General features: G+C 35.7%; 1 protein-coding gene across 3 annotated transcripts in view; it reads left to right on the top strand.

Annotated features, from left to right (window-relative positions):
- Positions 1–15,070, top strand: part of grik1a (glutamate receptor, ionotropic, kainate 1a) — a 32,918-nt gene extending 17,848 nt beyond the window's left edge. The window contains exons 8-18 of one of the 3 annotated variants that reach the window (XM_032577342.1): positions 1,050–1,157; positions 1,349–1,393; positions 5,493–5,609; positions 5,843–6,046; positions 6,150–6,373; positions 6,718–6,836; positions 8,078–8,295; positions 8,995–9,217; positions 10,947–11,197; positions 12,094–12,262; positions 14,537–14,648. In XM_032577342.1, the coding sequence (XP_032433233.1) occupies positions 1,050–1,157; positions 1,349–1,393; positions 5,493–5,609; positions 5,843–6,046; positions 6,150–6,373; positions 6,718–6,836; positions 8,078–8,295; positions 8,995–9,217; positions 10,947–11,197; positions 12,094–12,219 (1,635 nt within the window). In that variant the 3' untranslated portion in view covers positions 12,220–12,262; positions 14,537–14,648. Of the gene's footprint in view, positions 1–1,049; positions 1,158–1,348; positions 1,394–5,492; positions 5,610–5,842; positions 6,047–6,149; positions 6,374–6,717; positions 6,837–8,077; positions 8,296–8,994; positions 9,218–10,946; positions 11,198–12,093; positions 12,263–14,536 lie in introns of all 3 variants that reach the window. The other 2 variants (XM_032577341.1, XM_032577344.1) reach the window with 2 other exon arrangements.
- The last annotated feature ends 1,129 nt before the right edge of the window (positions 15,071–16,199 follow it).

Raw genomic sequence — 16,199 nt, 5'->3', positions numbered from 1 at the left:
CCACTTTCTCAACATTCAGGAGAGCAAAGGGCAATAGGAAAGCAGAAAAATAGTCGTGCAATAATTGTAACTTCAAATTCAGTAAATCATCTTTTTATAAATGTTAATTATAAGTCACTTTTTAAAATAAAATAAAGGCATTAAGTAAAAAAAAGAAGAATTTAAGTTAATATTGATTTAGTTTTTCAGTAAAGACTTTCCTCTTATCACTGTTCCACAAATTCCAGATGTGTGAAGTACAGTATTAATAAAACACTTGCTGTCACAAAACACTGATTATTTCCACAAAGCTCTTCCTTAAAGCTGTTGCCCCATCAGAGCTTTTGCCTTACAGGGTACTTCTCCCCCACGACTTCCCCTCACAACTCCTCTAGACTAGCAGCATCTAGCAAACCCCTGGTTGAACTGATCATTTATCAATTAAACTAATTGATCAATGACAAATATGACCAATGACAAAAGATGTTCTCTCACATTAGTTAGAATTTTATTGATCAATGTATATCAGTACCCTATGTATAGGGAAATGATTTCTCTCTTTACATTTTTTGATTGTACCCACTGTGACTGTGTCATTAAATGACTCATACATAAAGCATATATTATCTCCCTGCTTTAGCAACGTCCTGTTACTTTTACATAGTGCAATGTGTGTGGACTAATAAAGGTGTGTGGAGCACATGGTAACTATTTATCTTGGGTTAAAATATTTAGTGGCAATGAACTTAGGTTCTGTCAAGTCCTACAACATTATTTTCCCTTTAATTCTTTCAAATTGTGTCTAAACTACGCAAATAAGCTTCTGAGGTGTTTGTAGGTTGAATAATTCCATAAAAACACATAACCAAATCCACTGATCGGGCCAGTCGACTGTAATGAAATGCGACCCATAATCAGATCAAGGAATATTCTATTTTTATATGTGACTTTGTGTCCCGTCTCATTCTGGGAGTGAATTATCAGAGTATCTCATTCACTCTCCACACATTCAAAGAACTTAGATACTCTCTTGATGCTCTTTCTTTTTCTTTCTGTGTCTCTTTTTTTAGGCACAGTGGGATGGACTGACAGGGCACATTGTACTTAATAAGACAGATGGCCTAAGGAGAGACTTTGATTTGGACATTATCAGCCTCCAAGAAGACGGCACTGCCAGAGTGAGTACAGCCACCTGAAGAACAGGCTATTACACGAACATCATGCTCGGTCTATATTTGGTGGGTGACTGAAAAACATGTTTTTGACACTGTAAATTTGCAGAGACATGAGTATTATTAATGTTGTACCAACTTACTGTTTCTTTCCATGCTGTCTGTGGTTTACGTTGCTTTCTTCACATTTTCTAAAGGGTGTTGTGGAGGGCACAAGTCGCCTCACAAAAAGGTGGATCAAGGTTTGTTCTGTGCCCTGTTTGGTTGAAGCCTTTTGTTGTTTTTTTTCCCAGACCTTTCTGTGTTTTACATTTCATATGCCACACACCTCTTCTGTTACCTGCCTTGTCAACTCTGTTACCCTTCAATGATTTTGTGTACAGCTATGCTATATTTGACTTTTCAGCTTTTATGCTCTTTGGGTGCAGGTTCTGACTGATATGACAAGCATCAAAACTTTTTCTCAGTAACTTTAGAAGGAAGGACAGACAAAAGAAAATAGGAAAGAAAGAAAGCAAGAAAGAAAGCCAGATAGATAAAAATAAAATGCTGTAAATTTACCAACATCAAGTTTATCTAAATCCTCTTTCCTTTATTATACGCTAACATATAAATGGCCATCCAAAGCAAATCTGATGATGGTTTAAAGGGTGATCAAATTGAACTTGCAAAAATTCCTGTGGTGTTTTTGAGACTCTAATTGTTTCAAGACTGTAGAAGTCTGTTGTTATAATTTCCAAACTAGCAGTTAGCCTAATCCTTTGGGACCAAAAAATCTGTGTGTATGCTAAATGGAGAGTTACCTCTGTGAAGGATCTCAATTTAAAAATTCTATAATATCTCCTTGAGTATAAAATGACCTCAAATACTCCTTATAGTACTTTTTAAAACATTTGAGCCAAAGAACAGATGTTTAACCAGTCTATCCTCTTAGACAGCTTGTGCACAAAGTTCCCAACTCCATCTGTCTCAGTTGTCAGAAAGGCAGCTATGTGGACAGTCATCAGCTGTCAAGTTCCAGAGGCTGTGATTTATGTTGCAGTTTAATTTTACGCTGCCCTTTTAACTTTTAACCTTAATCCTTAGGGACTCGTTACTATATGGAATGCACATCTCATGAAACACCTGGCTTCATGGTAATAATGTGAAATTATCAGTTCATTGCAGTTGGGTTTGTTTTTGGGTGCTAGTGTGTTAGGCACACTTTGAAGAGGTGGAAAAGAGTAAAAATAAGAAATAAAGTAATTTCCTTCAAAGTTGTTGACTCCTCTGGAAATGTTTTTTTTTTTTGCCTCCAGCCTCCTTCTTGGCTCGGCTTAGTATGCTCCTAATCTTTGGTAATGGTTTTCCAGTGTGATTTGGTTCTGAGTACGGATGAGCTTTAGGGTTCTTAGCATTTTTCTTAAAGCACACGAGGAAGAGAGAGTCAGTTTTTATAACAGTGTTTATTGGAAGCCACCCTGGTACACACGATAAATTTGCAATGCTATATACAGCAAACCCATAACTCAGAGTTTTAAGGGAAGAAGGCAACTGAATGACTGACATAAACTACATTTCAGCTATTTGAGTTGGTCAGATTTCTGAAATCATCTGAAATGGATGAGTTTCTCTAGATCTTGCTGAGACATTAGTCCTTTAATCCTAGAAATGTCAGGTGACAAAAGGCCAATTTTGCAACTGTCTTTGTGTGACTCTGAAGGCTCATGTTTGAGTTAATCACTATACCCAGATTTTGGTCCTGTTCCCTAGTTTCTTGCTATAATAACTACTATATACTAGCAGTTATTACTATCTAGCACACTATCTAGTATCAAACACATCATTTTACTATCACTATCTATAGTAGTGTGCTGACTCTATCATTCTTCTTTAGGTCCAAAGATAATTACTACAATTGTATATTTCAGCTAGATACAGAACAGCTCTATCTATATGGAGATTAAATTGCTCATAGGTGGACTGTGTTTGCTTATTTATCACTTACGAATTGGAAGCACTGGATTCCATTCTAGTGGATTCCCCTTTGCTATTCCATAGCAAAGGGGGTTGACTACAAACACATATTACTGTTTTATGATTTTTCTGAAAATATTTTGACTGTTAATATGTTAAAATGTTTGTTGGTCTGTTGTATCAAATTCAGATATATCACCCTCAGGTATGTGGTTGTAAAAGTTATGGAAAGGTTCAAGACAAATTAGTATTTATGTTAATTTAATAATTGCATCAATTACATACACCAATCTGTTCTTGTCTTCTGCAATATCCTATGATGGTTTATGAACTTCCACTCAGAATTCTATGGTAAAAATATATAGTGATTTCAGAAATAATACAGATTTTCCTAGTTTTTATGACTTTATGGGTTAATGTAATCGGACAAATTCTAATAAAGAGTGAAGTAATTGTTTGGAAATGAGATTCCAGTACAGATCTTGAAGTTTTAAAAGACTGCGCTGTCTTTTAAGCTCAGTTTAATACAGTCAGAGGCACTGATGCATTCACCGCTCATCATCCTCTTTGCAGTGATTGACAGAACAGGCCATTGTTCCAGAATATAAATATTGTTTTGCTTAGAGAGTTTAACGCCAGAAGAGAAAGGCTTGTCATTGCCAGTTCTTATTAACAGTGACGCATAATAAGTTAATGCGCTTAACTTTACTGCATCACTGTCATGAGCTCCCATGACCCTTTGCTCTTTAACACTGAGAAGATTTGAGAAGTTGAAAATCCATCTGACAGATGCCTGTTTTAATCTGATAACTGTTGGGATTAAACCGCCTGGTGTGGCCAACCTCATTCACACGCACTGGGATCATGTAGAGAACAGATTCCTTGTTGCCCTTTATTGCCTCTGAACCCATCTGACTCTGCTGCCCGTGTTTCATTCATGCTGTCCCTGTTGGTGTCAGTCCCTTAATATTACATCCAAACTGAGCTTTGTATGTATGGTTGCAAAATATTAATTTAGAATGATATATATTTACAGTGAAAAGAGGCAAAAGGTTTTTCACTTTGTTATTTCAGAGGTGGCAAATATGTATTTTGACTACATTGCTAATTAATACTTACAAGATCATTCTGATTAATTGTAATAATTTACTTCTGTTTCTCCAATAATTAAAGTTAACCAATGAGATTGTGCAAGATTCATTTGAGGTTCAAATAATATTAAATATATAAATACTATAGTTCCAGTAAGAAAGTGTCATATATTTGTCTTTGGCATAAATAAGCTTATTAGATTTTCTAGTGTGTTTAAATATTTAGAGTGTTAAATGAACATAAAAGACACAGTTTTAGTGCCTTTCAAAAACAAGGAATGGTAAGTGGTAAATTTATACATTTTAAACACAAGAAATGGATTAACAAGTTTAAAATATTTATTGATTTGTTTGGATGAGTTAAGGAGAAGCTTTTAAACCTCTTAGACTGTATCAGCTATTACGCACGGTTGTGGCAGCATCTTGTTTCTCGTACAGTAATACTGAAGATGAAAGAATATGTAATTTTTTAATGTCAAATCAAAAGCTAGCTGGTAGAAAATGATGTATTTCTGGATGTTCCTAATACAAAGGACACATAAAAACAGTTTGGAGATTATCATATAGGTTGAGTGTATGTAACGTCTGATCCTGTATGTATAGATGCATATTTGTGCTAAAGAAATAAAAACTTATGCTCTCAATTCTTGTTTTCAAAACTCATAGAAATTCTTTTCAAATAGATCACTAAAAGATCAGATGGTTTTATTTCAGAAAACAACAAGAATTGTATTTATTGGTTTACCTGTGGGGTGATCGGTAAATGTCTGAATGTAAGCCATTCACTAAGGCACTTGGAATTACTTCATGTTAATATCCTCTGTTGTCATGTACATAAAAGTTTCTGCACTTTGGTAAAAAATTATTAGTGCTCAGTAAGTAAAGGTAAATGTTTTAGGACAATGAATTAGGGAGAAAGTTGAAAAGGAGGCACAAGTGTTAGATCTTTTTACTTTTCTTTTAATTTCTCACTTCACCGAGTTAGAAAATATGATTAATATACAGTTCACTGAAGCAGCTTCCAGTTTCCTCTTTAGCCTTGAAAAGAAAACAAATAAAATTGTTTTCATTTTTCACCAATGAAAGAGAAAATCAGCTGGTTTATTCCCTTTAAAGATGCAGGTGTTAGTGATCACATAACACTCTTATTCAGGTTTTTACAGTTTATTCAACAAGTCTCTGCTAGATTTCTGTCTTTCTTATTTGCTGAGTAGAGCAGGTGTCACATGTAGCATGTTTCGATTAAAGCAGCAGATGTTAGTTTTTGAGTCTGAAATCCTGTTTGTGGTTCCAGGTGGCTGTGTGGAACTCATACAGGGGGATGAAACTAATGGAGAAGCCCACCCGGGAAAAGAATACCAATGTGACAGACTCTCTGGCTAACAGGACTCTGATTGTCACAACCATACAGGTGAGAAGATGGGTTAGTAACAGAACATGACCCATCTTGTTAGATGGGTTAGGAAGAAGAAGGATGATTTTAAAAAGATAGAGAGGATTATTTAATACTCATCCAAATCTAATTCCTGTTTGCGTTTCCAGTATCTTCAGACTAAAATTCAAGATGTAATTAATTTCATAGAAATACTGCCATAAAGACTATTTGCATAGTAAAGTTTATTTTTTTATTTATTTTTTTTAAAGGAAAATCCTTATGTGATGGTAAAAAAGTCTGAAAAGGAGCTGGTTGGAAACGACCGTTATGAGGGATACTGCATGGACCTTTTGAAGGAGCTCTCCAACATCTTGGGTTTTACATATGAAGTCCGGTTGGTGGGTGATGGGAAGTATGGAGCTCAGAATGATAAGGGAGAATGGAACGGGATGGTCCGGGAGCTTATCGACCATGTGAGTGAAAAGTAGTTTGTTGTGACTCTCACTGTTCTGCATTACTAGTTTTTTATTCTCTTCTTTAAAATGAATCTCTGAAAATTTTATTTTTTAACAACAGGTTGCAGATCTTGCTGTGGCTCCTTTGACTATCACTTATGTTCGAGAAAAAGTGATTGACTTTTCCAAGCCCTTCATGACTTTAGGAATCAGTATCTTGTACCGGAAACCCAACGGTACCAATCCAGGCGTGTTCTCCTTCCTCAACCCTCTGTCCCCGGACATCTGGATGTATGTGCTATTAGCCTGTACTGGGGTCAGCTGTGTGCTCTTTGTGATTGCAAGGTAAACCACTAAACTGCTGCATGTGGCATTGATTATTGTTACAAGCATGACTTGGCAGATTTATGCATGTAAGGTTAAGGTAGCAGCCATGACTGTTAGAATCTGAGCAATATCAATGTTGTCAGTAGGTTTTGATGAAGGCCACAAGTTGGTTTTTCATTTTATCAATTTATGTTGGAGTCTTCACCTAACAGAGTTGTCTCAGCTAATCTTCAAAAACATAACTGTTTGGTTCAAGGTTAACTGAAAGTAGATTGCTTGAAGTGATAACAATTTAACTGTCTGTAAAACATAACTTATGGCCTAACTATTTCTCTTTCACAGTGTAACTCTTTGTCTTTCAGGTTTACACCATATGAGTGGTACAACCCACATGCCTGCAATCCATCCTCAACTTTGGTACAGAACAACTTCACATTGCTCAACAGTTTCTGGTTTGGCATTGGAGCGCTAATGCGACAAGGTTCAGATCTCCTGTTTTTGATGTTTTTTAATGAGAAGATGTGTGTGCTAAAGGGCAAGACATAAATTCCAATTGTCATGTTTTAAGCATTGTGAGAGTTATGTTGGATAATTTGGACATTTTATTTATGTAGGTATGAGATGCAGCAATAGATGACTAGCAATACACAAAACAACTAGTGCAAGAAGGCTGCACAGATAGCTTGTTAGTGCATCAAAGAATGTAATCATTATTTTTATTTAATTACATGCATTGTTTCTTTCTTTTGAGTTTACAATATACAGTCATGTGAAAAACTTTCTGACAGACTGTTTTTCCTCCATTTTGATATAAGGCTATTTAATATGTACTTTTGCCATACTGAAACATCTAAATAACATGTCTACAAAAACTAAACAAGTATCATTTAATATGTAATGTCATGGGTGTTAAAGGATAAATTCTGACAGTTTTACATTTAACAAGGCTAAATATTCAAATTTCACATCAGGTGTAAATCAATAGTCAGCATTTCCAAGCAAATATGACCTGTTTACACCTCATACATTTAGTCCAGTCAACTACTGACTTCTAAAATGAGAATGAGCACCATGATGAGGGGGAAAGAGCTATCTGAAACTTTCCAAGAGAGGACTGTAACAACTTAAGTATCTGGTAAGGGGTTTAAAAAAGTCTCAAGAATATTTGAAATCAGCTAGAAAATATTATGAGAAGAGGACATTCTAAACAGAAAGTTAAATGTTTATGTCTGACCGTCCAAGCTATTCACTCTGAGAGCAGACCAGAAGACACTGAAAGAAGTCACCAAAAACCTTAAAATATCATTACAGGACCTACAGCAGGCTCCTGTTTATATGCACATGCTTGTCTGTCCAATCAGAATAAGATTAATATAAAAAATGAGATGATACATCTCACCATTCAAGGGGTTTCCATTTCTTTTTCAAATTGCTGCTTACACATGTTGTAAGTGTTGTGAAATAAAATTAAAAGAACTCTTACTGCAAAACAAAAATAAAATACACAATATCTACAATGTAGCTGTAAACTGTGCTTGTATTTTGTTGCACATTTGCTCAAGATAACTAATCATCAATATACTGTATTTCCATTCAACAAAGAAAATTTTAATATGCTCATATATATCATACACTTATTTATCTCCATTCCACTAGTACTTTTAACACACTTTTAAACCTTTACCCATTTAACTTTCTTTATTTTACTTGCAATGTCTCCAGGCTCTGAGGTGATGCCTAAGGCTTTGTCTACCCGTATAGTTGGGGGTATTTGGTGGTTTTTCACTTTAATTATCATATCCTCCTACACGGCCAACTTGGCAGCCTTCCTGACAGTTGAAAGAATGGATGCCCCCATCGACTCTGCAGACGACCTCGCCAAACAAACAAGGATTGAATACGGGGCAGTGAGGGATGGATCCACAATGACATTCTTTAAGGCAAGTCTTGAGATTTTTTAATAATAAATGCTAAACTTATTTACTTAAGAATGAGAACAGTTTTTTATTTTTATTTTTTACATATTACATATTAATGCTTCCATACTTGCATATTCAGATATAAATATTTAAATTAAATAAATTTAAATATTAATAAAGCATTCATCAACATTGCTTTATCTCTTGGAAAAACGTTGCTCAGAGACTAGTTAAAACTTGTCTTCTGCTCTTTGGAAAAAATAAAGAACAGAGAGGTGACTCAAGCCTTTTGAGAACCGTAATAGTGTCCTTCGGTAGAACTGTCACCATCTTGCGTCACAACATTCACCTCTCCTCACATGCTGTGGCTCAGTGGGGTTGATTCATGCTGAGCTTTATCCTCCTAGATTGCAGCCAGTGATTATGGCTGCCTCTATGGAAAGAAGCTGACTGGGTGGATGGCTTCAACAAATTGAATCAGCTGGGGGAGATTTACCACACAGCTGTCCCATTTTCTCTGGCAGAGCAAGAAGAGATGTTCACAATGAGCTATACACTTTGTAATTTTACAATTACTCACGTTTGTGGCTGCACATCAAATCTACTTAATCACATGTGGCATATATACTGCATGTGCATCTAGAATAATTGATAGGCTCACTTAGATTTTCCCTCAAATCTGTGTTTCGTACTAGCTCACATTTCTTTTTGATCTTTCAGAAATCAAAGATCTCCACCTATGAAAAGATGTGGGCTTTTATGAGCAGCAGGAAAACAGCTTTAGTAAAGAATAACAAGGAAGGCATCACCCGTGTGCTGACAACTGATTATGCCATGCTGATGGAATCCACTAGCATCGAGTACATCAGCCAAAGAAACTGCAACCTCACACAGATCGGAGGGCTCATAGACTCCAAGGGCTATGGAGTAGGAACACCTATTGGTAAGAGGAGTTAAAACAACATTTCATATTTGTTAGCACTCATTAGATTAAATAATACTCAAGTCATCTAACATCTAACAGAGAATTAGAGTTATTTCAGGACCACTGCAGTTGCCAAGATAATCAAGAATAAGAAATACATATTGGTCAGCTCAACAAAACAGCACCAACCACAACAACAGTCAGTGTTGGGAAAGTTTAGCCCGTTAATATCTGCCAGCATAACACTGTGTTCCACTACTATAAACATTTTCATTTTGAGCCATTTTAAATGGCAAAAGTCAGCTAAAACAGGTGACATACTTCTGAAAAGCTGTTGGCTTCCTCCAACTCAGGACTTCATTAATTTCTTACAACTCCACAATGAAATTACATCTTATATTAAAAGAGAATAATTATTAGGGAATAAGTCACCAAGAGGCAAGCCTGTTATTAATTGGTGAAACATTGTCATTGTTCATAGTGAAACAGATTTTACATTTTTGTTGAGAAAGAGAGTTTTGACCAATTACCAGTACATCTTATATCCAGACTCACCATGCTTCCTTTCTGTAATATTGCATATTTTAAAAACACAATGCTTCCAGTGTCACAGAAAATGGGAGAAAGTATTTGCCCACTTACAGATTTAGATCAAGAATAATTTAAAAGCTGTCACCTTTAGCTTTAATGAAATCTTAAGGTACACATGTTGGCAAACTGAGTGCTGCTTGGACAAAGGTCATATGATCAGACAAGATAAAGATTGAGTTAAAAGGTCACATGGCAAGGAGTGTGTTTAGAATAAGTAGTTAAGATAAGGTTTTCAAACATAAGAATGCTGTTTAACAAGACGGCAACATTATGATGTGGGGCCATTGCACAAAAGCCATGGAATAATGAAGAGGAAGGACTGCCTCTAAAATATTTTTTGACCTCAAATCAAGTAGATGGACTAAACTTTGACACAGTTGGGCAGCAATTCTGAACCCCAAACTGATTTAAAATGAATGAAGCAGGCTAACATTGAGCTTTTGGAATGGCATAGTCAAAGCCCCAATGTCTACTCTCATGAACTTTAGTGGACTATGATCAAATTCCATTTTGTGCCATGAAACCAAGCAATTTGAACCAACTTTGTCAAGAAGAGTGGCTATATCAGCAGCTATATCATAGATAGTTTATAGAGAAAAGGAGCATAAGTCCAAAAGGGGTTAGGAGTTTAATTCGAAAAAGTCAGGAAAATACCAAAAGCCAAAGCTGAAAGATCTATTCTGAGTTTTCCTTTTCTCAGTAATTGTTAGGAGGAATAAGAATAAAACAAGCTTTGCACAGTTTTACACACCTTCAAACTCAGCTTTCATTCATGCCAGCATGCCTAGTTGATGAGCCAGTTAATTGTTGCTTCTCAGCAAACAACACTCTCATGCTTGTCTCCCTGCTGGAAAAGTACATGAGTGCTGAAAATAATGAGCACCACAGGACTAAATAAAACCTACTTCTTTGTAATTCAGGCAGAACTGAAAACTGAAGCCCAAACTGGATTTTGGAACTAATTTGGCCATCCTTTTGTACAGGACTTCTATGCAAATCAGGTCTAAATAATGCTTATCAAATAACAATTAGAAACATTGTTTTAACTTGATGCTGTAAAGTGTGATTAAGAGAACACGAGTGTTGAATATAAAAAGGTAAACAATAAATCCATAATTTAATAATCATTTTGTGAATATCGTGTCTTCTTTGAAAGGCTCTCCCTACAGGGACAAAATCACAATCGCCATCCTCCAGCTGCAGGAGGAAGGGAAGCTACACATGATGAAGGAGAAGTGGTGGAGGGGCAATGGTTGTCCAGAGGAGGACAACAAGGAAGCCAACGCTTTGGGTGTGGAGAACATTGGTGGGATCTTCATTGTTCTAGCTGCCGGTTTGGTGCTGTCTGTTTTTGTGGCAATTGGAGAGTTCATCTACAAGGCCAGAAGGAATGCAGACATTGAGGAGGTGAGTGAAGAACAACACGACTGTTCATCTAAAGAATTCAAGAGTGCAAATTAACATTCAGATATGAAAGAATGATTGAAATTTTACAGTAGACAATTTAAATAGTAGGGAATAAGAAATTGTATTTTCTTATACCTTTATTATTGATTATTTTTGGTGTTTTAAAATCTTTATTTTTTTAATATTAGTTGCTCCTGCTGTGTGTGACATTTGTAAAAAAGAGAGAGGTATCTGATTGTTTTTCACAATAAGCAAGGTTGGACTGAATAAAAAATTCCAATCTAAAAATGTCAGAACTAACCAATCACTTCTCTTTATTTGAATTGAAATTTTAGGTACACTGTATGAGAAGATGTATAACATTTTTTTTCTTAATGTCTTGCAATTACCAAATTTATTTCTATTTGCCAAATGCCACAGTAATTACAGTAAAACTTTTCTTTTTAGAGATTTTTTTTAACCTTTTTTCCTTTTAAACTGAATGATTTAAATGATCATTTAGTTGTCCTTTCACCAGCTTCACACATTAGATTTGATATGCTCGCACACATTTTTTCCAGCTCAGCCCATTTATTTTTTAATTTATGTGAAACCAAACAGTGATAAAAAAATATGTATAGTTCCTGTCATACTATGCATATAATTACTTGGTTTCAACTCTACGTTGAAACTAACTCTAAGTAGCTGTTTTTCACTTTTTTACGTTTTTTGTCACTGAACTCGCATCATAATTTCAGCCTCATTTCTTTTTTTTTTGTTTGGTTTGACTTTGTGTATTTCAGCTTATTTTTTTATTATTTTGCTTTTATCTAATAATATCCTCTGTCTTTTAAGTTTGTTTATCTTTTGCGTGTTTTCTCCTCCATCCATCTTTATTTCCTTTTTTTTTGCATCAGGCATTTTGTTTCTTTTACGGGATGCAGTCCCGTCAGTTCCAACGCCGTGGCTCCACTTCCTCCTCTGGCAGCTCTTTATCAAATGATCTGGAGAGCGGCAGGCTACTGGGGGATGACACAGACTAGCCATGGCAGCTCATACACAACTCATACTCGCTGTAGACAATAGGTTTGTAAACCAGATGACCTTCTCTTTGTCCCGCATCATAGTGTCCCAGTATACCCTTACAGTCACACGCAACCACCTCTTTACTGATTTGTGATTGCTTTTGACCCTTTTACCCTCAACACACTAATTAATGACCCATTTTTGTTTTGTTTAGCGAAAAACCCTCCTATGAGCTTTATTTTTTAACGTGTGCCTCAGCATGTACAGTGCTTTCCTGAATTTATTCCTCATTCTTCTACAAACACAAACTACAAGAACTCCATCTATCCACCCATCAACTCTGACCAGCTTTCTGGTCCCTGGTAAAAGAGAACTGACCCTCATCATAATGCTGTAACCACTGTGTTTTATGGTGGAGATGATGTGCTCAGGGTGATTTGCACTATTAGTTTGTCAAAAAGTCACATTTTAATCCTATCTGATCAAAGAACCTTCGTGCATTTGTAAGCTGGACCCATTATGGGGACACATAAGAAGTCATTATCCACCCTCCGTTACTCAGTCTGATAGGTGCACAGCCATGTATTGGTAGGCTTTCACTTACACCATATTTGTCCTGATTTCAGAAGATGGACTGAACAGTGCTTTGTGAGATGTTCTTATCTTGGGACATTCTTTTTCAAACTAACCCTGCTTTAAACATCTGTTTTTTCCCTTTGTCTTTTTGATGTTGTTTGTTCACTAATGTTCTCAAGAAGCCCCTTAAGGTCTTCTTAGAATAGTGGCTTTATACTGAAATTAAATTACATACAGGAGGACATTCTTTATTTATAACATGTCGTCTGAAGGCAGCTAGTTGCACAGACACTTAGGCATAAATCAAAAAGGATTGAACGTGCCACAGTACTCTGACTTTTATTTGCAAAAATGTCTAAAATGCTTGCAATCTCCTTCTTCCACTTCTGAATTATGCACTACAATGTTTGTTATCTATAACATAAACTCCAAATAAAACATGAAATTGCTGGTTGCTATGTGACAAAATCTGAAAAAACTCAAGGTGCATGAATACCTTTAGAAGACACTCTGAGCTTTGGAGTTTTACTTAATATATTTTGTATTTCATCAGGTTCAACAACCTTTGTTCTCTAAAAGTAAACAGCAAAAAAAACCCTGATATTGAGTATAAGGTAAAATAAATCCCGCAAATAGAACTACTCATAAACTACATTAAACACGAGAAATGAATTTGCAGGTAATTTAATAACAGAATGGAATGCAGCTGATGAATAATAACTCACTGGGAGAGTGAACCTGAACCTGAAAACTGTGTGTATTAAATTTAACGGTTGCACAAGACCCCAAAACATTATCTGGAGAACTTAAGATTAGAATAAAAGTTGTTTAGTTCTACAGAAACTGAAATGGTAGACCACTGTAGAGTGAATGACAGTCAAATAGTTAAACTGTTGTCACTGATGCACAACTTGAATAGTAAAATATGTTGAACCAAATATACAGAGGAAGAAAACTTAAAAAGTATATGCTATGCACAGTAACAATTGAACTAAACTGGATTAAGAAAATCTATTATTCTTAAGAGACCAAAACAAATATAATTCTAGAGAATAGTTACTGGAGAGACTAGAGTAAATTTGGTTCAAACATTTTTTGTTTGTTTGATAGAAGATGAGTTTTCTTTACTGAAGCTACAAGTCACTGGTATTCATGGAAAATCCCTAAAGATAGCATGTTTGTTTGGGAAGCCTTTGGCAAAGCCTACGGATGAAAGAGGAAAATCTTCTGTCGGCTTTGAACGTAAAGACAAACAGATGATAAAAGAAACGCTTTGTGCTATGAATGATGATGTCTCACACACCAGCCAAAGAAGAATAAAACATAAAGAAAAGATACATAATTGAAGATTAATGTGTTTTTAATGGGATCTAAAATTCTCCAGCTTCAAATGAGCCTCAGGCTTTCCATCCCTTTGATCGTTTCAAATTATTACCAGATCATTAACTGGCTAATTGATTTTGGTTTGCTGATTTAAAATGTTGCACAGCAGACGTACATTTTGTGATGAGAAAACAAAAATCATGAGTCATTTAACTTTCATGTAGAAAGATAAAAAGTAAAAATTGAGCAAGTCTTTTTCTTTGTAATTGGCTACATGCTCACATTGAGCTGCAGCCACCAGTCTTGATTTAAATTAATACAAGTTCATTACACATGTTACATACCAAACAATATTTATTATTATCGTGGATTGTTGTTATTGAAAAATCAATTAACATTAAAAAAAACAATAAAATATTGTCCTTTTCTTGGCAGTGTGTGTCTTTTAGTGCTGTGATGGAGGAGTTGGGTAGATCCCTGCAGTGTTACAAAGGTGTCCGGAGCAGGTCGCGACCTCAAAGTGCAACAAGGTCCCCCTGCATCTTCTGTCAGCCAAAACGCTCTGCAAAAAGGGAGGGAGGAAGACGAGACTCCAGCGCTTGAGCCTTGCATCCAAAACTTGATGCAATTTACATCAGACTGAAGTTAACTTACTTTTTATCTTCTCTGAATTTTTTGTGAGACACAAATTTAAAAATATATATATTTATATTTCTTTCATTCCCTTTTCTTTAGATTGATTGTCTGTGTGAAGCACTCTACTGTAGATGTAGTTTACAGTATAACAGCCCTGTAAAAACAACACGTGTCAAAAATTAAAAATTAAATCTCTCTTATACGTTATTCATAGTTCCTCATCTTTAACTGTTAACAGTTTGTAAAGTTAAATCTGCAGACTTTATAAAGTATCCCATGGTGTAAATGTGAAGCAGCTTTACTGATTTTCAAAATAAATACGTTTTTTTGTTGTTTTTTCGCATTTTTGCTGAAATATGATCGGTTTTGTTGACAGTGATGTCTTTGCACGCTACTTTATCTGCCAGCGCCCTGCGACGTTCTTTACTGAGCCAAGCGCTGCCACGGAAAGCAGATAACGACCTCTAAAGAAAGACGGGAACACACCTGCTGTTTTATATCCCGCTCCAACCAACATCACAGATATCCATCCAGAAACTCTCACACATACACACAAAATGGAGCTCCACAATGCTGAGAGATGGCGAGAGGGAATGGTAAAAAGAGAAAGAGTTTCAAATGCAAGAAATTCTCAGCATCTTAAAACACAAACAACAACCTCCTGTTCACCTCAGAATACTGCGGAGTAGCAGTTTTTTTTTTTTTCTTCATTTGTCAAATTTGAAAGCCTGAGGGGGCGTCTTTTCTCCCTGCAGTCACAGCAGGTCCTATTGAATGTATGATGTCTGATGTGTTGAAAAGGTGAATACATCAGTGAGGAAGACTTTCAGTTTCAAGCTTGCTGTACATGTCAAATACTATACAATATTTTTTCTACATGCTGCACATTTCCGGTCCAAAAAAAAATCTTCCAATTAATAGTTGTGGATTTTACTGGTGTTTATAACAAAAAGTAGCATGGGTTTAATGGCACAGTTGTGAAGCAGGACCTGGACATTTTAGGGTAGGTTAGATATTAAAATTTAACAAGTTGTTTCAGAAACATATTACTATTCTCTTTGAGTGCAGATAAATTATGATCTGCCAAGTGTGGCTGAATTAAACACTTACAAATTAAAAATGTTCTTTATCTTTGTTTTGCTGTATGAACAAACAAACACAGCTGAACATTAGTATGATGGCTTTGAGGGAACCTCAGCCTTCTAGTATTTTCCTTATAGAGAATGTAGGCACTTAATTCTGAGCTTTTCAGAGAAGCTGCTTGTATTTTAAAATACGCCATGTATTTGCTCAGCCTTACTGTTATCTGTTTTAGTTTAAAATCTCTTTACTCCCTTTCAACTTAAATGAACTGCAGACATGTCTCAACCATCTTGACTTGTTTTAAGCGTTCTTCTTTAATCTCTCAGGCCAAAAGTAACAAGTTCAAGCTTACAGATTTTGAAACACTGAACAGTGTGTT

The sequence above is a fragment of the Xiphophorus hellerii genome, chromosome 11 (genome assembly GCF_003331165.1).
Source record: "Xiphophorus hellerii strain 12219 chromosome 11, Xiphophorus_hellerii-4.1, whole genome shotgun sequence".
Lineage (NCBI taxonomy): Eukaryota > Metazoa > Chordata > Actinopteri > Cyprinodontiformes > Poeciliidae > Xiphophorus > Xiphophorus hellerii.
This window is presented reverse-complemented; position numbering and strand designations above follow the sequence as displayed.